Source organism: Rissa tridactyla, chromosome 9 (assembly GCF_028500815.1).
Source record: "Rissa tridactyla isolate bRisTri1 chromosome 9, bRisTri1.patW.cur.20221130, whole genome shotgun sequence".
NCBI classification, from domain to species: Eukaryota; Metazoa; Chordata; class Aves; order Charadriiformes; family Laridae; genus Rissa; species Rissa tridactyla.
In genome coordinates this window covers 3,329,697-3,353,223 of record NC_071474.1, presented here as the reverse complement: position 1 = coordinate 3,353,223, position 23,527 = coordinate 3,329,697, and the positions used below count along the sequence as shown (strand labels likewise).

Below are 23,527 nucleotides of genomic sequence, written 5' to 3'. Positions count from 1 at the left end.
GGCGGCTTTACCCCGGAATCAGTTTGCGCTGCGGCGGCGCTGCCCCGGAAGCACCTGTCGGTGGGCGGGCAGAGCGCGGAGGGCGGAAGCGCCGCGGCGGCTGCAGGGAGGGTCCGGCTGCCGCTCCCGCTCCCAGTCCTCGGCCTGCGCTGCGCTTCGGCCCACCCCGCCATGGGCACCCGCGACGACGAATACGACTATCTCTTCAAAGGTAAGGGCCGCGCCGGCTCCTCCCCATGGCAACCGGAGGGGTCACCTTCCGGAGGGGGTCCTGGCCATGGCGGGGCGGGGAGCGGCCTCCTCACGGCGGGGCGGGGGCCGCTCCCCGCCGCCTCAGCCGGCCCCCGCCTCGCCGCCGCTTCCCTCGCAGCGCCGGGGAAGGGCGAGAGGTGCCTGGGCCCGCAGGCGGGTCCCGTTGCCGCTCCCTTAAGGCGGTGGGGGCCTTGTCAGTGCTCCGGCCTTGTCAGTGCTCCGGCCGGCCCGGCCGAGCCCTGCTCGGGTGGTTCTGGAGCTCGATGGCCGAGGGTGTGCCGGGCCTCGCTGCCTGCCCCGGAGCGCGCACCCCGAAACGTCGGGTTCGGGCTGGTTTCCGCGGGGATCTGGCGTGGCTGCGGCTTGTCCGAGGTTTCTGCTCCGCCACGGGGCTGAGGCGATGCCAGGCTGGGCGGCGGGCAGAGATCACCAGCCAGGATGCCCAGGGTTGATAAGGACGGCTTCCTTTTCTAGCTATTAAATAGGACTGTAAAATGAATGACTTACATGCTTAGTGTTGGTAGATGATGCAGCTAATTTAATAAAGTAGGTTTATTTGCCGCCTTCTGTATTCTGAGCCCTTCAAGAGGGCTGACTGTAACTGCTGTTTCACACGTGCTGTCTCGGGCCCTGGCCTGGCACCTCCTGCGGCACCCGGCAGAGAAGGGCAGGAATACCTTGTTTTCCAGGACCCGTGCCCCTCTGGTCTGCCATACAGCAGCAAGTTGGGTTAAAATGCTGCAGTTGGAGTTAACTACTGAGTTTTCACTCCCTGCAGAGTAAAATACCAGCCTGTTGTAAAGGTTCATAAAGCATGCTGTAAAACATCTGCGGAAATGCTGACGTTTTGAAATTGACTATCTGGGTTTTTTTTAAATCCTACAGTGAAAGCAAGCAAAGTATTGTAAAAAGTATTGTTTATTGCAATATGGTATTGTAAATTTGAATTTGGGATTTAGAGTATTGCTTGTTACATTGTAATGATGAGAGACCCAGTGCTTGTCATCATGAAACTTAGGTAAAGGAAAACATCAGTGATTTTTTTTTTTCCTGTACCTTTAAGCTCCTGTAATAACTTTGAGGAATTGCATTTTTTTTGTTGCCTGTTTTAGCCAATTGCCATGTGGAAAGTGGTATTATTTCTAACTGTAAATCAGTCATCTCTACTGCTATTAAAATCAAATCAGGAAGTCCCAAGAAGGGCCTCTTTTCTCAGCTTGCGGCATTGGCAAGGGCCTTGCTGACCACTGGTTTAATTGCATCAAGCAATCTTATTGTAGGTACTTATGTGTACAAGTTATCAAAACTATTGCACTACTTTTACGTGTTCATACAATTCTGTCAGTGCGCTTATAATTAATGTTTTAGCTGCGAAAGCCTGGGAATATCAGTGACGCAGAGTTTGTTGGGAGAGGTCCTGTCTTTTATTAGACCTGCTTCCTTATATAACTGGGAAATAATTCAGTTAGGATCCAGTTATATAGAAAAGTTCAAAGCTAGTTTAATTGATTGTTCCTCCTAAAGCTTTTTCCGTTTAGTTTATAGAAGCTGTTGGGAGCGCAGGGAATGCTATGGAAATGGTATTGTGAAGATGAGTGATTCAGGTTTTCCAAAGCTAAAGTAGACTGCAGGAAGTTGATGCAATGTCACATAACTGGGATTAATGTGGCAGCTGAAATAACATAACAAATACAGAGTAATGCAAATTGTGGAAACTTTTGTAACTTCCCAAAGGTGATGGTGGTTCTAAACAAGCTGTCACCGCTCCGGAATGCTCTTGAAATTACTGTGAGTAGGTCTCTGAAATTAATATCTCCTTACCAGGCACTGGTCAAAAGGACAAGAGGTAGGTAAAAACTCTTGGAAAAGCAAGTGAGAACTCAGAGGGAACATTAAGCTGATGTTTGAATCTGAGACATGAGCATCTTAGGGTTTGAGGGCAAATGTAGGCAGGGCAGGCATACCCATTTTGAAAGGGATATTGTAGAATTAAAAAGATGGAGAAGGGCATCAAAATAGTTGGAAGAGACACCTAATGGATTCATATCCCTTATACTGAAGTGATGTACAACTTTATCAAAATTAAAACAGGGAGTGATAATGGCCAATAGGGAAAGTATCTACTGTTTCATAATTTTTTTGGATATCTGTAATGCTTCTTTTATTGAGCAGTAGGCGAAAACAAAAGGACATAAAGTCTTGCAGATGTATATGCAAATTTTGCAGTGGTGCATTGCCATAAATACTGTAAATGCATTTGAAAAACTGCACGCATTTATAGAGGAAGAAGAATGTCTGTTGGGGTGTTTCAGTGAGATGGTTACGATGGCAAGTCTGAAGGTATTGCTTGTTTGAAGATGGTAAGGGCTTGCTAGGACAAAGATTAGCCTGTTTGTTCTGTTGCACATAGTGTTTCTCAGACATCAAGTTTTGACAGTCGGGCTGGGTGTTGGTCTAGAAGACACTTAATCCAGTAGGACAGTTCTTCTGGGTTTATGAACTTGAAGGGACATGTTAGGTTGGTGGGACTGAGTTCAGAGTTTGACTTGGTTTAAAATAATTGGGTGGTGTCCTGTAGTCTAGCTGTCTTTTACTGCTCTTGAGTTGAAGTGCCACGCGTCTGTTCACGTGAGACCTCTGGTTTTGTCCTGTCAGCCACTGACGGCAGCTGTACATCAAAATCTGGCTGGCTGCTGGTGGGTGTAAGCTGAGCCCACCTATGCTGCCCTACCATAAAATCACAGTACCTGTTACAAAATACCCGGCTCCTGACTCTGGTGCAACACTTCAGCATATGCTAGAGCCTAAGCCTAGCTTGTAAAAAGACGCTTTCTGGTAAATTCTTCTTGTCCAGCTACCCGTGTCTTTGTATTCTTCTGTACTTTTTGGGTTTAGCTGAGAGCAGTGCCTACTGTTCCCAGTGCTGCACTTGAGGATATGCAAGACCTATGAATTCCAGTTTGTAGAAATCTTGCTCTGATTTTAATGTGAGGAAGAAATAATGGTGATATAAGGATATTACTTTATTACTTAATAAATTAAGCCTGGCTTAAAGGAAGGAACTTTTAACTTTTTTTATTGAAGTAATGTACTTGCAATAGATAAGTAGTTATCAAAGTAACCCTCACTTGCAGAAGATGTTTTCTGTGTTTTCTATGGACAAAGCTCAAGAGGATTGTCTGCACCTTGACCATCTGGAACTCTGGATTTGGGGTCAGACTTCTTATTTCTGAACATGGACCTGTCTTGTAGTGACATTCAGCTTATTGTTAGTAAAAACTCCAGTTTGATTTATCTGCTTCCTACTTTGCATTATGTTCATTTCTCCAACTTCTCCCTTTGACATTGGTGAAATGCTCTGAAACTGAACAAACTTGTTGGTTTGGGTTTTAGAAAACACATTTTTTCCTTGTGTGTTTTGTGTAGGGAAATTTGTAAGGAAAAGTGGTCGCATGACACCTCTTGGTTTTTATAACAGCAGCAAGCCCTGTGCCTTCCCTGCGTTAGGTGTGGAGGCACTTTGGTGCTATAGTAAACCTGCTGGCTTAGCCATTTTACTACAGAGGTGTCTGTAGTCCCAGCTCTGCGTTACGTGTTATATGTACAGGTAATGAATGACCCCTACCCCAAAGTGCCTTTGAGATGCCCACTCTCTTTGTGACGGGGAGTGGGTGAATAAAACAGGCACAGGTGAGGAGGGAGATTCATACAAGACATGATCGTGTTAAGTTTATCACCAGCTACCTACAAGGTGTAGAATCAGGTCATCTTGTTCATGTTTTCTTTAAATTCCAACTGAAGTGGGCAGGCAGAGGTGTTGATCAGCAGGTTCTTCTGGGGCTCATGAAGATGTGTCCAGGCTCGTTAGTTATATGTCTGTTAATAGCAGAGCTCAATGCAGAGACGAGTGTTTTCAGACACTGTAATCCCTTAGTGCTGGTCTACTTGTTTTAGATTGTGGAACATGCAACTTGTGTAGTAATTTTTACCATAGACAATACGAGCTAGGGGTGCTGGACTTCCTATTTTCAACCTGATTAGGTTGTCAATAACAGATTTCATGAGATAATTAAAAGTATTTTCTGAAAATTTCAACTAAGTTAGAGGTTTAACAGGAATAAAAATTGGGTGAGTGAGCTGTAATGTTGGTGAAAAATTAATAATCCTTTCTTGATGTAGTTCTCTAAATTGCTTTTCATACAACTTAGGAAATGGAATTCTTATTTTGGTCTTCTACAGAAATAAAACTGGAATTACAGAATGAAATTTATACAGTAGTGTGGACTTCAAACTCATTTTTCTTTCTTTTTTTTTTCTTTTTCCCTTCCCTCCCCCCAGATGCTTGTCTTAAATCTTTGGGGTGGTAGTGCTGTAGATACTCAAATGCATTGATTTAAAGCATGTGGCTGCAAGTATTGAACTGGCACATCACTAAACCAGTAAGAATGACCTGCCTAGTTGTAGTCACCTGGGGCAGGGAGATCATTTTCATGACTTTCAGGATGTGCCAATACAAATCTCCCATGACTGTGAAGCTTTCTAAGGTGCTGCTTTTGTAAGGGAATTGCTGGTCCGAAGGAGGATATTGATGGAGGTTTTCAAGAATAGGTCTTGTGGCTGAACTTGCGTAAACGTTTCCTCCAGTCATTCCTCCTTCCAGTGCTGACGTAGTAAAGGAATTTGCTGGTGACGTGAAGTTGGGTGGAACAGGAGAAAGGTGGAGCGCAGCACTGGAAGGGCTGTGTGCTGATGAAGACTGCAGTCCTCCAAACTGAGTGTTCTTCCGAATGTAAGGTTTTGCATCTGGGATTCATAGGAATTTGGTAAAGTAAGAGCTTGCCAACTAAAAGCTAGAACAATTAGGTCTGACCACAGGCAGACTGAGCCATCAAGGTCAGGAAAAGATAATTCCAGCTCAAGGTGTGCCTAGTAGAGATGGAAATATTAAAGTCCCTGTATACATCACAGGGAGATCTCACCTAGAATGATGTGTGTGGTTCTTCTCACTGCATGGAAAAGAAATTTAAAAACTCACAGGGAAGATGTTTGGGGAAATGGACAGTCTGTTTGTAAGGAATTTGAGAGGTTGGCTTATTTAGCTAGCAGAACAAAGCTGAGAGAAGATGCGGTTGCTTTCTGTAAATACCCCAGCATAAACACCACTGGGAGAAGAAACTAATAAGCTAATGGACAATGCTGGCACATGAACACCGCCATCAGCTGACCACTAATTTCTTCTGGAAATTAGAAGGCAATTTCTAACCATTAGGAGTGAGTTGCTGGAAGAAAAGCCCAATAAAAGCGTGTGTGCAGGAACAATTAGCTTTAACATGGAAGTAGATAGTGTCATTTCCCTCCCAGAAACTGTTTGCCTGGGATAGTTAGAATGGGACTCAGGCATCCAGAGTCATTCCTACTTTATTTCTATGCTAAGAATATAATACATGGGAACATTGTGTAGTATAAAATATCAAAACAAAGTGGTTTGATAAGGCTGCTAAAGTTGTTTCAGTTTATAATTGTATTCAAAGAGTGATACTTGCTCAGATGGACAGAAATGCAGAAAGTGTGAGGAATCTCAGGCGCTTGCTGACATTGCAAGCGGTTCTTGTGTCTGTGTTCAGGAGGAGCTGCAGTAGCCCGGTTAAGTTGAGGAAATATCTGACTTCAAGGAGGAAAGTCTAATATTTTCCCCTTTTAATTGGGACATATTAATCTGGTGCTGGAAACCATTCAGAACATAAGCAGCATGGGATTCAGACAAGGTAAGGAAAAAAAGAGGCAGAGGAATTAAAATCATGAGTCTATTGTTAAATGACTTTAAGCTGTGCTTTGAAATATGCACCGAACAACAAAAATCTGTTTGAGGGGAATACTTAACAGGTATATGGTGCATCCTGTTGCGAAAAGGAAATTATGTGTGTAGATTGCTCTTCTTGTTTAGAGAAGTTTTTGGCCGCTGCCAAAGCTAATGCTGGGTGATAGCAGGACTGAGGGGTGCGAAGACAACTTTTGCCTCCTAGGGACTTTTTGTAACACGTCCCAGCGTATACAAATATGATGTCATCTAAAACTGTGGCCTAAACCTGCCAAAATAGTATTGGAGAACTTATTTGCCAATGAAAGAGGAAAGCCATGGCAGTTTGCCAGGTGGTGATGATGCAATTACATGCCCTGTCCCCCCACACAAAGTGTATTACACTTCATCACCTTCCCTGCCAGCAAAGCTGTTCGGCTGTGTCAGGGCAGCTGACACCCAACAGGGCTGACCTGGCACGTAGGAAAGCAGAACCCTGTTTGCAGTCAGCGTATGTGCTTGCCACCTTACCTGCACTTGTGGTCTTCATAAACAGAAGTGGTTAACAGACACTCTGTGCTTTATGCAACTTCTGTAGCTTGGCTGGCTGCGCGCTGAGTCAGCTGGCAGAGGAAGCTGCAAAGATGTTTATTTTGATGAAGTGTTCTCTACAAGGCCATGTTTAAAGCTAGCATTTGCTGCAGTTTTCATTTTATGGAGGGTGTTTAAAAGGTGTTTCTCTGCCCTTACAGTCAGAGCAAATTCCGTTCGTCAGAATTGTTGTGCATTATTTAAATAGAAGACGGTGTTCAGAGGGCTGCCGTGTGGTGCAGCAGCAGATGGGCGTATTTGCGCTGCGAGACTAAGACTCAGTGGGGGGTTTCCTCATGTCATTGAAGTGTGTTTGGTGCACTCATTCCTCTGTTGTACCACACAGAATCTTTTAACACTGTATTGCAGTCTTAACTGTTAAATGATGTATGTTACTGAGCAAGTATCTTTGTTTTTTTCAAAACAAGCATATAAGCATAGTAACAACACTTTTTTTTTTTTGTCACCTGAGCATACGCTCTTTTGGTTCGACTGGCCTTGATTCACTGCTGAACTTTAAGGTTCTGGGTCATTCTTCTCAAGGATCTTACTTGTCCTCTTTTTTCCTCCATTTCCTTCTGTTACCAGTTCAGTACCTTATCTTCGTTAAGGGCATAAGATCATCCCGAGGGGCTCCTGTTGGTGTGCCTCAGGGGTGTGAATGTGTTTCATCCAGTGGCCTGCATCTTGGTAGTGAGTTTTAAGTTACAGTTCAACTTGCACCTTTCAACTCAGCATTACAGGATGTTGCAGTGAATCCTCGTGACACTTTTCTTCCTGTAGGAACTGAACTTTGAGCCCTCTGTCAATCTCTTGTCGAGCATAGCTGAATCCTTCCAGTTAGCTTCCTTGGCACTGGTGCTGTGATGAGTCAAGCTGAGCTGTGGAAGGGGGAGTGGATGGTTATAGTTCTGAGGCCCAGCGATACCCCGGCAGCATTTTAGAGCAGTTTCAGGCTCTGGCCTAAAGTGTCCAGGGGTCACAGCAGCAGCGAAGGACTGCGGAACGGCAGAGTGCTGTGGCTCAGTTAACATTTTTAAACTGTCCATCAGGGTGATGGTGGTTTTGGGGGGGTTTGGTGGTTCTTTTTTTCATTCACAAATTTTTCTGCCCAGTGGGAAATCTCTCTTCTATGAAGAGTGCAAAATGCAGGCAGTCTGCTGCCTGGCCTGCATTTTGGACTTCTCCAGCAAAACAGATTTCAGTTGGGTGGTGTGGTTTTTTTTTTTTGTTGTTGTTGGTGGTGGTGGTGGTTTTTAGTTCTAGGTTACAAGGATGTGAAATCCAAACTGTCCCCGACACTTGCAGTGGCAGCCATGTATATTCTTCCTGTAGGAGGAATGTTCTTCCATGCTGGGAAAAGGAGACTGAAACGTAATAAGTAAAAGTTGAGTCTAATGTCTGTTCAAAATGCTGGTGAATGTGGCAGCTCTGGTTCTCTAGAAATATCAACACTTGGACAGTAGACCCATGATGAGGGTGGTGGTTTTGCCATTCTTTTCCTTCATGCTTCATTCTGGGAAATAAATGTTTATTGCAGGTGATTGTCAATGTATTATCTACATCTGGAATCTGATTCTCATGTCATTTTTGTCTTGTAGTTGTACTTATTGGAGACTCTGGAGTAGGCAAGAGTAACCTTCTGTCTCGATTCACTCGCAATGAGTTTAACTTGGAAAGCAAAAGCACCATTGGAGTAGAGTTTGCAACAAGGAGCATCCAAGTCGATGGGAAGACAATAAAGGCTCAGATATGGGACACAGCAGGGCAGGAGCGATACCGAGCTATAACATCAGCGTAAGTGATAGCTTGTGTGGCTGAAGAGGGTAATTTTGGGCCTTTCTGATTCCTCAGAAGCTGCAACAGGGGGTGTTTATATTTTATTGTGTAATATCCACAACCTATGGGGGAAGGAAGCTTAAATATTCAGTCCAGAAACTTGATAAGAGTGTGTCCCTGCACAAACTGATTTATTTCTCAGTGCTTTCACGATGTGTAACTGGAGGCATTTCAAGCCTGGAACGCAAGAGCTTCAAGAGACTCATTTCAATGCAAGCGATTGATAAAGTAATATCAGTGTTCATGGAGGTTTTATCAGTGGTAACCTAAGACCAGAAACCCTCCTGTAGCACTAAAGAAAGACTGCTCACTTTGCTTGCTTATTTAATTGGAAAAAAAATAGCATAGCAAAAGCTGGATTTAAGTAAAGCTGGAGGAAGTTGTGGGGTGGGAGAACACAGACACTTTCTTTTTGAGTGAATTGCTGTGCCCCTCTCTGGTCTGAAAGACCTGGTCTCTCTGGTCTGGCGTTTGATATAGGGAATAGATCAGGTCAACGTTTTTATGATCCAGTGAGTCATTCTAAAGTCTCTCTATCACTATGGGCTGTGCCCGTACTGCACCCACAGTGATGGGTGGAGGAGACTTTTTAGGAGTGGATCAGAGGTTGAAGGTGACAGTAGCTCCCCACAGATTCCAGAACTTTAATTTTTGGGATGCAGCGTTCTCCCAAAAAGCATGGGGCTTGGCTTACCCTCTACACTCTGAGCTGTCATGGCTGCTCTGGTCGTCCTGTGGCATGACGCTAGTCTGGATACTAGACTTCACTGCTTCAAGTCCCACGTAGCCTGCTCCTGGATATCTTTTTGTATAGCTGTCTTAGTAATAGCTATTTGCCATTATTGCACAGTAACTTGTCACTTTTAATCATAGTGTTTCTTGCTGGTTCTCTAACATGTCTCTTCACCCACAGGTACTATCGTGGAGCTGTAGGGGCATTATTGGTGTATGACATTGCTAAGCACCTTACTTATGAGAATGTAGAGCGATGGTTGAAAGAGCTGCGAGACCATGCTGACAGCAATATTGTAATCATGCTTGTGGGAAACAAGAGTGACTTGCGCCACCTGAGAGCAGTCCCTACAGATGAGGCCAGAGCTTTTGCAGGTTGGTGAACTCAAAATAATTTTCTAGTGCTAACTGTCTGGGGACCTGCCTACCTGGTCTTAGATAGGTGAGTGTGCTGGTAGGAGGAAAAAGAGTGCTGCTGGTGATGTTCCTCAGTGTCACACACTGGTGTTTCGCTCTTTTTAATTCAGTGAAAAAGGAAGCCTTGTAGAACACGCATGCTGATGTGGTTTCAAGAATGAGCCAGGTGCACTTGAAAATTTTAAACCAGGTTTATTCTCTTGCCTGTGCATGGCTTTTCTTGCAGAAACTGTGCCTATGGCTTGAGGTTTACATTTCTTGTACGATGGTAGCTTTGCACCTGTTTATTGCTGCCTTTGTACCAAGTGATCTGGAGCACTACGCAGGTGCCCGTGGCTGAACAGACTTACATTAAACTGGCTTTCTGACTCGTGTAGCATAATTAAGATCTGTGAAAAATAACTGATTTCTATAAATCTTGCCTTGTTTTAGGCCAAATTTCTTTCATCCAGGAATGTAGCTGGGTTTCTTATGTGTAGCTGCATTTGCAGAACTTATGGCCAGTGAGGATCCCTGCCTGCAGGCGGAGGACTGTCATTCCCCGATAGGGCTAGCCCTGTTAAATAAGCTGCCATGACATACCAGCAGGTGGGAGGTAGAGAAACTTTAAGACATTAAAGAAAATGCAGGAAGCTTCCTCACACAATTCTTGAAAGTATAACAAATTCTCACTTTCGGTGATGCAGGAAGATGTGCCTCAAAGTAACACAGCACTGGCCTGATCCCTGTGCTTCAGGATGAGTGTAAATTCTAATGTTGGTATTGGGTGGTTTGCTTTCAGATCACCTAAGCGGGGGAAGAACCCACAGCTTTTTATGCTTTTTTTGATACATGTGTGTCTCATCAGGAACAGCACAAATAGAATCTGGTAGAGTAGTTCTTCCAGATGGGAGACAGATATGTGAGGTACCCCTCTAATTATAGTATTCCTGTCCACACAGAGAAGAATGGTTTGTCATTTATCGAGACGTCTGCTTTAGACTCAACAAACGTGGAAGCAGCTTTCCAGACTATTCTGACAGGTGAGTCATCTAGTGCTTTGTGTTTCAAGGGGGAATGGCAGAAGGCTGCTCAGATATGATGCAAATAGGCATTTCTTTGCCTATAAAGTGTTTAAAATTTTGCTATTTAGTCATTCTTCACAGCCATAAGATTTGGAGTCCAATTTCAAAGTGTCATAGTTGAAAGGCCAGCCTTTGAACTCAGGAATGAATCCTTCTTCACTTTGATCTGCCCCAGGTTTCTAGTCAGCCTAGTTTATATTTCAGTTTCCCATTTGTGTATGGTGTAGGGAGTGTCCATGGGAGAAAATTGTCTCATGCAAGCATCAAGTGAAAACAGCCGTTGTTTATCGGAGGAGAAGTCAATCTAGTTTGTTTCCATCTTTAAATGGTCACCATAGCAGTTGCCAGGGGGAAAGGGATGAAAGAGTAAAGATCCTTCCTTTGAACAATACTGGTAGTCTGAGATGTAGTGACTCCTGAGCTGCCGGGTAGTCACTGTTGTTGCATTTAATAGTCCTGGCTGAACTTTTGGCCTCTGTAACATGTGATGGCAGTGAGCACTGTGTTTTTTTATGCTCTGTGGATAAAGTACTTCCTTTTTGTTTAAACCCTTTTTAAGATAAGAAAAACTTGTTAAGAGTCTGCGATATTCAGCTACAGCTATGTGAGGAACCATAACGTAACCATGGCTTATGAAGGACAGGGTAGGAATTCACAAAGTGGTGTGGAAATCACTAGCTGCCTCATGGGGCTTTCGTATTGCCGTGTATCCCATCAGCTGTAGGCAGGGCATAGTGGGACAACAGTGGCATGTGTGATTTTTGAGCTTTTGTCATTGCCAGCTGTGGCAAATGCTTCTCCAAATCTCTGGTCTGGGTCTTCAAAACATCTGAGAGACTCCTCTTCCAGTATGTGTCTCTGTTCTAGCTGTGCCAGGCAGTCTCTCCGTTTTCACTGCGTGCGTCCAACATTTTGCCCTGTTGCAAATTTAAACTCCCTCCTTCCCAATGTAGCATGTGCCAGGCGACATGATCTGCGTGGCATAAGCAGTGGCCCCACTTCTAAACTATGTGTGTCTACTAATCAGATCTCATTGCTGTGATGTTGGCACCTAGTTAGTTTGGGATTTTTTTTCTCTTTGCCAGCTAATTTAGTCATTCTTTTAAAACCACACCAAAAAGGACTTGTTAGCCATACTGGAACATGCAGGTGAGGAGGCAGGTAGGAGGTTATTTACTGTAATAAAAGTATAAATTCTGTAGCATTTGCTTGAGTTGTTTGAAATGCTTTATGAACATGGTAGCAGTGAAGAGAGTTGTTAGCCTGCTGGAGTATTATCTGCCTGTGTCCATGTGTTTCTTGTCTTATCCTTAGTTGTAAGAGGCCTCTGATAGGTTCTGGTTCTGTTGTGTGTTTTTACAGCGGGTTCCTAAGCAGTACTGCACCTGTCCATATACTAGCACAAAAGTAAGCGTTAGATGAATCAACAGTGCGTGGGGATGCTTGTCTTCTTGCTGCTTCATGCAGCGCTGGGACTAGAACATGAGTTTGTTTCCTCTTCAGCAGAGCCATGTGGTTCCCTTTTAACTTCAGTGTAGTCATTTGGTTGTAATTCAACCTTGCACAAATTAAAAAAAGAAGAGAGAAGTTGTGTTAGCTTATACACGTACTTCCTACGTGACTAACTACTAATGCCATCAGAGGGTGGATGGCTAAGGAGTGGCTGAATGTGATGGTATCTGGGATGCCTCCTGGATTTCCTGTTTTCTTCACCTATCTAAAGACAGTCCTGTCAAAAATACTCATGAATTTGGGCATGGATTTTCAGGAGAAAGACTTTTTTATTGCTTGCTTGTAACTGCTAAAACCTGAAACTGCTTCCTTTATGCATGTGTCCTTGGTAGCCCCTCTCCTCTCAGGAGCACCTAGACTGAACTTTGAGGTCAGATTTGGGCCCAACGTGCTGTGTGTAATGTAGAACAGCCTTGCTGCCTGTGCTTTCACTTTTCAGAGGAGATCAGGGCTCTCGGATGAAGGTTAGTTAATTAACTTTCATACTCGTTCGGCACCACCAGTAGTAAAACAGAACTGGAAATATATCAGACGTTGTTTATCCCCTCCCGAGGTGGCTGTCAGGCTGTCAGAGCCAATATAAATTGGTCACCTATTTGTCCCCCATGTCCTGTTGGACCGTTCTGTTCTCTAACAGTGACTGATGAAGAGGTGGAAAGTTTCCTGCATGCCCTGGGCTGCTGCCTTATTTTCACAGAGCTGTGTGACGCTCAAACAATAGACTGCTGTTGCCATGGGGAGGAAGTTCACCTCTTGGGCACAGGCTAGGTTGTTTCTTTATCTCTCCTCTCATGCTTCCAACAGTACCTGTTATTCCAGAAGTTACTTTTGATTCTAATTCTCAGAGGTTTAATTTTTTTACTGGTTTAATTTTTCTGTAAGGGAGAGCAGTCTGTAATGGGAAAACAAACAATTAAAACTTGCCCTTGGTGGACTCTGACAGAAGCTGTTGCTTTTCCACGAACTTCAGTGTTCCCTGCATGTTGCTCCGATGGTGTTTTGGGTAAAGAGCTCTTGGGCTTGTGGACAGGATCCTTGTTCAGGAGGGCTTGGTTCAACTGTGCTGGAAGAAACACTTCTGCTGATTAGTGGGCATGTGGCTCACTCCAGACAGGAGCTCCTGTTTCAGGGAGATAAAGATGAAGTAAATAATGCATTAGCAGCAGGTTGGCTCCATCTCGGCTGTGACTGGCATGCTAAGGATGTATGTTCTGCCAATAAACTTCTCGATAACGCTACCCAGCTGCCTTTTTCTGTTAATGATTTGCTTTGAAGGAAAGAGGGGAGCAGTCATCTGAGGAATGTGGTTTTCAGACTGACCCTGCAGAATCATGGATAGTCTGTATTTGGCAAGGCTGCCTCCAAGCTCAGTGCCTGCGGGTGGAATGCTCTCTGTCCTTTGAAGAAGGAAGCTGGTAAAGCCAACAGGCTTTGCCACAGGCTGCAAGCGGAGGTGGCTGACAGAAGGGGCAGGGCATGCTGCTGCACCAGCTCTGCTGGTATTTGCAGTGCCGGGAACTGCACCGCAGAGACATCCCAGGCCGCTCCCCATGCTTTTGAGACAGCTTCTTAGATCTCTCCTGAACAGGGTGTCACAACTAAGGTCTGTAGCAAAACTCCTTTCTTCTCCAGCCCTGCTGAAGCTGGTCTGGTTGGGACAGTGATGGAAATGTGTAAGAGTAGTTTCCTTGGAGGTGTAGCAGGGTTTGTGTTAAGCTTAACCACACCTAGATTCTCAGCTTAAGCCACTGTGAATAGATGGCTTTGGGCATGGGAAATAGGAATCCATTATAGGTAGCACACCTAAGTGAGCATGTGATCTGCTGTTACGGGTGGAAGAAGGGGGAGGAAGCTTTTCTTTCCTTTCCCTATATTATACAGGACTTCTAGAGCGGGGGTACGTCTTAAATCTAGCGGGCTTCCTGTCCTGCTGTGGATTCCAGATGAGGTTTTGGGGACCTTTTCCTTCTTTTGCTTAGAGTAATGGTCCCTATCCAAATTCTTCTGTTGCAAGATGTCTAGACTTCAAGGGCTGATTGTTGTGTGCACAAAGCTGCTTTGTATCATCTGGCAAATAGGAGAGACTGGTATTATAATCCTAGCCACTCTGAGCATTCATAGCAGGATAAAGCATCCTTAAAGTAAATTGGCGTGCCTCTGTTCCCTGCCTGGCTCTGTGCTGTCTCTGTTCCCATGCTGCATTCTGCTGCAGTTTCATCTCTAAGGAATCCCATCTCCAAGGAAACGACATCACAGAACACTAATGTCAAAAAATCTAGGGATTTCCTCTTTTGTTAGCTCTGTACACCTGAAAATTAATGAAAACTAGTGCAGGTTGAGCAGACAAGGACTGGACAAGCTCCTCCGAGGCAGCAGCGTCACTTTCTCCCAGCCCTCTTACAGTGCAAGGCCTGTCTCGCACAGTTAGCAATTATGCAGTGATGCATTCTGCTGAATGTGCTCTTAATAAGGTCTCATTCAGTTACTGAGCAGAGCATAAAGTGTAGTGTCTTCATTAAAAAGCGCATGTCTTCATTAGCCTGGCATTCCTCGGTGCAGAGCAGTTTCAGCACAGGTTTTGCCGCTGGGCATTTTGCCCCAGTGAGAGCAGGTTTAAGCTGTTCCCACCTCCCCTTTCACACCAGCACAGCTGTGTGTGGTGAAAGTGTGCAGCCGATCCAGGGAAAGGCAGGTTTTAGCCATTGAGGCTTTCACCTAGGGCAGTATGCTGGGGCTGTGTGAAGGGTTGCACTGCAGAGCAGGGAGAAGGGGCAGTGAGCAACAAATTCCTGGCTGCTGCAAGTCGGTTCAAGCAGTACAACTGCTGAATGTCCTTGCAGGACTGCTGGGGAGGCTGTGGGAGTGGGAGTCATTCAAATATATTCCCAGAGACAGAAGAGATGGACCCTCTATCAGCAGAGAAATCAATGCTGTTAAGATCGTTTTTAAGGCTTCGGGGCTGTTTGCTGGAGATCTTTGCTGTAAGACGAGGGTGTTACACAGAGGACACCCTGGTTGCCAGTCCTTGCTTGGTGAAGGAAGTATGTGACAGCTCATGTTAGGGACTAATATGAACTTGTTCAGGAAGTTCTTTGGAAAACTGAGAATTTTTGCTGCCAAAGGTACTCCTAGAGAGTTTCCAGTAACGAAGGTGGCGAGAGCCTTCTCCTATTGAATAGGAAGGGGCAGCATTCTGCACTTGAGGTAACCTGCCTGTCTACTGCGAGCTGCGGCAGGGAGCAGAAAACTTGTCCTGAAGAACGCAGAGCAGCTCTCCTCCAGCTCTGCTCGTCCCACCCGCACTCCAGTGCTGCTGAAGGTTGAGTGGCCTGCCGCGGGCCGAGGCTGATCTCTAGCTGCAGATTCCCACGTGGGGTTGCTGGTGGCTTTAAAGATCTGATTTCAGGGGATTCATTTAACTTGTGAAGTTCCTTATGTGTAAGACTGTTGGAAAAAAGAGTGAACTCGAAGGGAGAAATCGGAAAATCCTTTTACGTGTGCAGCTCTTCTTTGGTTGCCTCGGTGACATGATCTTTAACTGCATAGGTGAAATCCCTTTTTCTGAACACTTTGTCCCTATCTGAGTCTTGAGCTGTCAGTTTGGAGGCCCAACAAGCAGATTCTTTCAAGGTGCCACTTGCAAAGGTGAACGTTACTTGTACATTCCACAGATAGAGTGGAGTATCTACGCAAGAGGTTTTTATTTTGCCAGCAGTCCCATGGATGCGTGCAGCCCTGCGTTTACTTGTCCTGGGGAGCGCTTGGCCTCTGTTTGTGTTGGCAGCTTACACCAGTGCAGGCTTGTTGCATTGAGGGCAAGGTTTTCGAGCCTTGTTTGTCAGGGACCCTTTTTAGCTCTTCAATGGCGTCTCTTCCCATTGTCGTAAAAGCAGGCGCTGTGTGATCAGCCCTTGGCAGCAGAGAGGACTTCTCTGCACAAGGTTGCTTGATTTCCAGTACTGAAATGATGTCAGGATGTGCCCTAAGCAGCAGCTCATTAAAATTCTTAACAAAGGCTACTCACTAATGACAAATTTCTGATGGAAAAGATGTGTCTTGGTTTGGGGTCAGGCGATGTGCGTGCTTGGACAGTCATTATCCAGCTGATAAGAGACTTCAGACCTCCAAAAGAAGCTGTTTGTGAGCTGTGCTCTCCCCAGCTTTGCTGCGCGGAGGAGGGGAGCGCGGACACCCTCGCAGCCTGCCCTTATCTGAAACCCTGGGGCAGGGCAGTGAGCGGGAGCAAATGGGGTGTGGGATGGGCTCCTTCTCTCAGGGGCTCTGCAGCTTGGCACTGCCGGGGCGTTTGTTGCCAGCAGGCTTTTCCGTTGGGCAAAGGAGAAGATGTGTTGTCATTTCAGGGTTGGCTTTTTGCTGAAGCTGAAACACACTCAAACTTTTGTTAAACTGAGGTTTAGCAAGCTTTTTTTTTTTTTTTTTAAACTTTAAAGGTTTAAAACTTGAATTTGCAAGTGAGTTCCCCATGTTCTATTTTTGGTATCCTTTATTTCCTTTCTGGGGGTGAAGTGCTACACATGCTGTACTCTTTCTTCTGTGCAGCTGAAGTAAGGTCTCTTGTAGCTACTCTGAGTTCATGTACAGCATGCACCATCGGTTCCTGACAAATCCCAGGAACCTGGGCAAGGCTTTCAGTGCAGGTGTGCAGCGTCCCCCACTCGGCAGCGTGCTGGGAAAGGCACCGGAGGTTAACCCATGCTCTTCATTTATGCTGGAATTTCTTCATCTGGAGTCCATATTCTCTGTAGTTTGGAAGTTCAGCTACACTGACACAGCAAACTTTGTAAAGGGTTTGTGCTCTGCTTAAGGGGCCAAGTCTCCCCTTCTGGCCCCAATATTCAACCTTTTCTGAAGATTTCAAACCACTTGGACGATAGACAAGGTATCATAAGGGATGTGCGTGCTGAGGGAGAAGAAGTTGCCCTTGCAGTCCTATCAGAGAGAGAAATTTTGAGTGGTTCTTAATCTTTCTGTTGTCTGTGGATACCTCAGCAAACATGCAACCACTGTCCTCAGAGCCTTAGGAACCGTCAGAAAGAGCTGATGGGGCACATACTTTCTCATTCCTAGCAAAAAAAAAAAGGTGAATTCTGTCCATTTACTAACCCTTATCTCAAGGGGACTAAAACAGTTGTTAAAAATTAATTTCTTTTGCAAAAATATAAATATTTTATGTTCTGAATATAGAAAGCATCACAGCTGAACTTCTTGTGAACCCTTCTGCGCACTACCTATATATTTCCATGGAAGTTGGGAAATCTTTGTACGTTTTATGCTTGGTTGCCCCCAGACTTAACTTTCTGATGGTGTATTGCCGGTGTACGTGTAATGACGAGCTCTTTCTCATCTTCCAGAGATCTATCGTATTGTTTCCCAGAAGCAAATGTCCGACAGACGTGAGAATGATATGTCTCCAAGCAACAACGTGGTTCCCATTCACGTCCCTCCAACCACTGAAAACAAACCAAAGATGCAGTGCTGTCAGAATATATAGGATTGTCCATTCTTTCCTGAAAGGCTGTGTATATTCCCCAGGTCCAAGATTTAAATATATTTGTAATTCTCGTGGTTACTTTCTTGTGTTTAGTTACTGCTTACTCCTTCTGAATTTCTCCATGTCTTAAACACTTTGATTTCAGTGTTTATAAATCTATTGCTTCTGTGTGGCTGCAGTATTTTCCCAACACCGACTCGTCGGTTTTGGTTCAGTAAATTGTTTGGAACTGAACTGATCTCTTTCCGAGATGATGCCCGCTAGTCAGAGCACAGACACCTTTAGTGAGCACTGGAAGACGTTATTCTGCTCCTGACAAAACGATTACCGTCAGGTTAACTAGGAAAGTATCTCTGGGCAGGATTTCCTTGTCTTAAGGTGTTGTATACTGCATCTAAAGCTTGATGAAATGCCCGTTGCTCTGAAGTGCAATTTTAATGTAAGTTAAATGTTTTTGGCTACATCTTCAGATTGTCAAGTTAAGGATTTTTTTTTTTTTTTACTAGAATATTATGGGGGAGAAAAGAGAATTTCTTGCGAACAAGCGGCAGGGTTCTCGCTACCTGTGAATGAGCTTTTGTGGTTTGGCCCCTGCTGCAGAGGAGGTTGTGATGTGAGGCAGAGCTGCTGGGAGGCTGCCGGGGGGACGCTGGTGGGACTCCCTTTGAGGTGCCTCTAGTGAAGAAAGCGAAAGCACGAGCTGCGAAACTAATGAAGGGTCACGCTAACACTGGAACTTGCGGCATGTTTTTGTGCTGCCTGAGGCTTGGCCTCCACAGTGCTGGTGGTATCAGGATTTGAGTGTGTCTTTCTTTCCTTCATGGTACACAGACTTGAAGGGTGTTGTCACATATTACATATCACATTTATTAATACTTGCCATATATATTAATATATTCAAATGCTTGAGTTGATGAATCGACAACTTCCACCACCTGGCCTTAGTTTTCAGTTCTGTTTCATCTGGTATTTTTAAGTTATTCCAGTGGTTTGGTATATGTTCTTTAACAAAAACATCTGGAGTAGTTTTCTTACGGGATGCCTTCCTTCTGTGGCCTGTCGCTCCGTACAAATCACCCGTTCGATCAGCTTGTTCAGGGATACATGAACTGTGCCTTCTGTCGCTGCACTCCCTGTGTATCGCTCAGTGTGTGCTATTCCCAACACGGCGTTAGGATTGAGATTTGGAGGCTCTAGGCACTGAGTTTCTACAGTATTTAAAAGAACCATTTGTTGTATAAATGCCTGCAGTTATTTATACAGTTAGAGGGAATTAACTGATTGTAGGGGATGTTTCTCAAACTCTGATATGACCCACTTGGAATATCCAAATCGGGGTAGGCACTACCAGCTGCGTTCGTACCCACCCTTTCTGTCTTGCGGTGCTCATGATGTGTAAGGCACACGGAAGGCATTGCTGTAGTCGGTCACTTGTTTTTAATCCATTTCTCCTCCTAGTATTAGTTCTGAAGATGCTTTTTTGATCTGTTTGTAAATTACTTTGTATTTTATGCATGTACTGTACCTTGATTCATTATTTTTTTAGATTGATTTAAAATATATTCATCCATGATTCTAATAAAGAATTACAGGGGACGACTCAGTGTGGTGTTGGGTGCACTTTTTGGGAGATCTGGGATTTGACCTGAAGGTTTTTTACTTACTGGAAGCCAGTGAGCTTCTTGGAACAGGTTGTGAGAAGACGCTGAAGTGGAAGTGCCCCCAGAAAAGGAACTGAAAGGGTCGTGTAACACAGTTGCCGCCTTCACTCAGCCCAGGCGTGCAGCTTCTTGGGGCTGCCACAATTCATTGCCATGACAGTTTGGCAGCTTCAGGAAGATTTAGGCTCTGAAAAGTCTGTGGGTTCGCTCGAGTCAAACCCCTGAATGGCTTTTACAAATGTGGTGGTTTTTCCCCACATTGCTGCCAGTAAGAAAATCCTGTGGGACAGCAAACTACTGCCTTCTACAGCAAATGATTTAAACTTTTTGATCCTACTTTGGTGTCCTGCAGAAGATGTGTCTTCTGTCCTTGTCAGAAGACTGGCAAGAAGACACGTCAGCGTGTGTGGTGCGTGGTGGCCCTGGCAGCTCCTGGCCACCTGCTGCAGGCAGCAGTCACCCCCAGAGCGTGTGGGGCAGCGCCGGTGGCTCTGGGGACAAAGGCAATTTAGGGCCTTTTAGCATTGCAGGAGAGTCTGAGGTGTGCGACTGGGCCCTTGCGTGCTGTGGGAGCTGTTCTCACAGCGCTTTCCCGGCTGGACTGGAGCACATTTTGGAATTAACCAAATTACCGGGGCAGCCAAGTTCTAAATTCGTCAACTGGCAATGCAGGATGAGTTTCACTTCACTTCCTTTTCTGATTCACGTAAGCAGGCGGCTCGACTCAGCTGCCACGTCAGGTTTGGATTTCACATGGTTTTATGCAAGACGTTTCCTTCTGCAGCGAACACAACTGCGACGGAGCTGCGAGAGCGCAAACTGCTGCTGGGGGCTGAGGCCGCCCCTGCCCCACGCAGAGTCTGCGTGTGCTCGTGCCTCTGCCTTCACCTCGCAATAACCGGCGTTTGAGGCCTGGGCAGCTGCGAAGCGGCTGCGTGTGCTGTTAGACAAAGTCAAAACTCTGATTTTTATTTTTTTTTTTTCTCTCCCCCTCCCCCCCCCCCCAACTTTAACAATCGTAAAACAGGCCTTAGAAATGCTGTGCAAAATCTGATTTTGTACTTCTGAACTGCTGCAACATGGAACATAAAATTTTCACGCAATAGTTTGGGAAGCCTTCATAAGCTATCGACTTCTAAAGCAAATGGTGTATGGACAGAGATGTCACTTCTTACCTATAAAGCCGTTGCCTCGTGTCCTGTGGCTTTTGTGCTGCTTTTCCCTGCCTAAGCCCCGTGGTGCTGCGGCAGCGATCCCGCCCGGCCCTGGGCTGGGTGACGCTCCTGGGACAAGAAGGTGTTTCACCAAGTGCTTTGGGAGAGACAATGCAAGACATTATTCCGTCTGAACACAGACCCAGCGGGGCGTTCTTCCTGTTCAGCTGCCGATTAATCATTCTCTTCTGTAGTTGGCATTACTTCTGGACTGAAGTGTCTCTTCTCTGCTAATAGGAGACAACTGATAATAGCTACTGCTTTTGGGCCCCGAAATGAGCTTTCTGAGTTTCTGGGAACTCTATATAATGCTTCAAAACTGGCTTTACTTGCCAAAAGCTTTTGCTATTATTTACACGTTTGAAAATCTCGACCTTAACAATTATGAAGCTGTTCAGCGAGCATCAGTGGTTCTTGTGTTTGATGGGAGTTGAAGTTCTGACTAAGCAGAAAGGACATGGAATTGTTCTGATTTAAAGATATTTTTATTAAGCTAGAATTACTTATTCTATCAGTTCAAACCTGATGAATTTCCAGCCTTAAATAGCTTATTGAGTGTGGCTTGTCAAATAAGAAGATTACATGCTGGGCTTTAGTTAACAAGATTTTTGGAAATACGAAGCACAAATATTGAAAAAAACCTTCAACATGTAGCAGTCCGCTGCCTTGCCTGGGGGTCATTAATTCTGAAGGTGTTCCTGCTGCAAAGCTGTGCTCCTGCTTTATTGATTAGGCTGCCTGGGAGCGCTGTCGAACCTGCCGAGGTGGCTGCCGCGTGTCCTGCCTCATCGCTGCCAGGTGCAGGCCAGCTCCTCCAGCGCCCGCCCCGAGGCACAACCGCCTGCGAGTGGCACGGAGCGCTGACACGATGCTGAAATGCGCTGAAATGCATCGCATGGAAAGGGGAGCGAGCCCTGCTGTCGGCACTCGCCCCAGGCTGCTCTTTGTCGGTGTGCGGGAGCGTGTCCGGCTGCCTTTGTGCGTGGCCGCGGTCTCTCACTCAGACCCGCTCAGGTTCAACTGCTGGGGGCCGAGAGCTACCGGAGGAGTTGTGAGAAAGATCCATGCAGAGCCAGTTATATTTTGTTTTAAAGCTGGGCCTTGCTCGAAATGAACTCCCAATTACAGTCTGAGGTACAGATTTGTGTTTTCTGAGAAACTCTGCAACTTCTGGCTTGTGAGCCTGATGCCTGGCAGGTTTTTTCCTTGCTGGGGACAGCCCCTTCGCGACCAGACCCATCGCCTGGAGAACACGGACCTGAACACGGGCTGGAACTTTTAGTCTGCAAATGAGTACGTTTGAGAAGTACACACTGAGAGAAATTCAATTTATTTTGTACAAGGTAGAATACCTTTGCACAGTGAACAAATATATTACAAATCTGTCTTGCCTTAAAAAAGTATTGCCATTTTGGTGCCTATTTATTTCCTAAGATAATGCTAATATACAAGAAGGTACTTTTTTTGTTGGTTTTCTTTTTGTGTTTCTTTTTTTCCTGTTAAGCTCTATGCACTTCCTTGCATTTGGTTTGAAAATCCAGCTTCGAAAAAAACAAAACAAACAACTGAGCACGTCTCCGCTCTCTGGAGTCTCATCGCAAACTTTACAGCAACACACACACAACCGTTGGTCAGGCCGGCAGCCGAGCTTGTGCTAGATGTCAAGGTAGGTCTCTAAGAAGAGTATTCCTTATCCAGCTGCCTTTCTCTTCATATTCTTGAGGTAAGTCTTTCTATTCATATACGTAAAATATATTCCTACTGGCCCTACAAAATAATTGCCTACTTGCATCTCAAATAAGGCTTTCCTGGAAAATAAAATTGCTATTGCTGATCAGTCATTGCCCCCATGCACACATGCAGCATTCACGTAGCTACTACGGCATCATCCTGCACCATGAGACTCCGCTGCTCTGGAGGCCGGGGGGTCTCTGGGCTCAGCTGTCTCGCCGCAAAACGCTTGGTTTGCACGGAGGGGTTCAGAACCGACCCGACCCCCCGGCAGGGTCCTGGCTCCTCCAGCAGTGCATTGCCGGCGCTCCCCACACCCTGGTGCGAGCGTGTTGCAGCAGCGAGCCCGAGGTGCCGGCGGGCTGCCAGCGGCTCGGTACCACTGTGCCAGGGGCTTCCATCCCCGAGGCAATCGCTGAGCACGTCTGCGGGGACACGGGCTGGGCGCCAGCAGGGCGCTCTGGGTGATCCGACGCCTGGTCTGACTGGGCGCCGGGATCAAGCCGCTGCCACCGAGCTGGAAGGCTCCTCTTACCGCTCCCCTAGACCAGCGGGTTACGCGAGTGATCATGCTTTAAGCAAACTGATTGGTGCTGGTTTTGGTCTCTTCTACTTCCATCAGACTGGCGAATGTGCAACAGAACTATTTTTTTTTTTTATATTTAAGAGGCAATCAACTTGCTACTTCCACGTTTGCCTAATAAAATTACATACTTAGAATCAATACTATTTCATGCTCAAAATCTACAAGGAACTGCTTAACGGCAAGTATTCTACTTTCTAGGTCAATAAAGATTACCAAAATAAAAATAATCATGGTGGCTTAGTCCAAAACTTTAGCATGGGCCAACAACCCCTTGATAATGACTTCGCAAACAGCTGCTGAAAAGGAAAACCCAGTTTCAGCTCAATTTAATGACATTTCAGGTAGAATCATGAATGGAAAGAGCTGCACTACATGGTAATGCACATCAAATTAAAGGGTGTCATAAGTGGCATGCTGTTTAGTGAATCATGATGAGATGGTTTGTAAAGATGCTCTAGAGAAGCCGACGTGTCTCAGCTTTCGGGAAGGAAACCAAACCAGGGTCAGTCTCCGCAAACCTGCAGCGCCGCAGGGGAGTAAAGGAAGGTGCGTTGGTTTACACTGCCTGACAAAGCTGGTGGATTTATCTGATAAAATAGAAGCTGTACAAGGAAAATGA

At 45.5% G+C, this 23,527-nt stretch overlaps 1 protein-coding gene across 1 annotated transcript; it reads left to right on the top strand.

Annotated features, from left to right (window-relative positions):
• Window positions 1–47: 47 nt before the first annotated feature.
• On the top strand, window positions 48–19,319 carry RAB11A (RAB11A, member RAS oncogene family). The gene is made up of 5 exons (XM_054214448.1): window positions 48–211; window positions 8,242–8,437; window positions 9,393–9,586; window positions 10,570–10,650; window positions 17,577–19,319. The coding sequence occupies exons 1-5, from the start codon at window positions 172–174 to the stop codon at window positions 17,714–17,716; spliced, it is 651 nt and encodes a 216-aa protein (XP_054070423.1). The 5' UTR covers window positions 48–171; the 3' UTR covers window positions 17,717–19,319.
• The last annotated feature ends 4,208 nt before the right edge of the window (window positions 19,320–23,527 follow it).

Excerpts from the sequence above, each read along its gene's own strand:
- RAB11A (XM_054214448.1), top strand. The coding sequence starts at position 172 with ATGGGCACCCGCGACGACGAATACGACTATCTCTTCAAAG. Across the intron at positions 212-8,241 it reads ATACGACTATCTCTTCAAAG|TTGTACTTATTGGAGACTCT; the intron begins GTAAGGGCCGCG and ends TTTGTCTTGTAG. Across the intron at positions 10,651-17,576 it reads TTTCCAGACTATTCTGACAG|AGATCTATCGTATTGTTTCC; the intron begins GTGAGTCATCTA and ends CTCATCTTCCAG.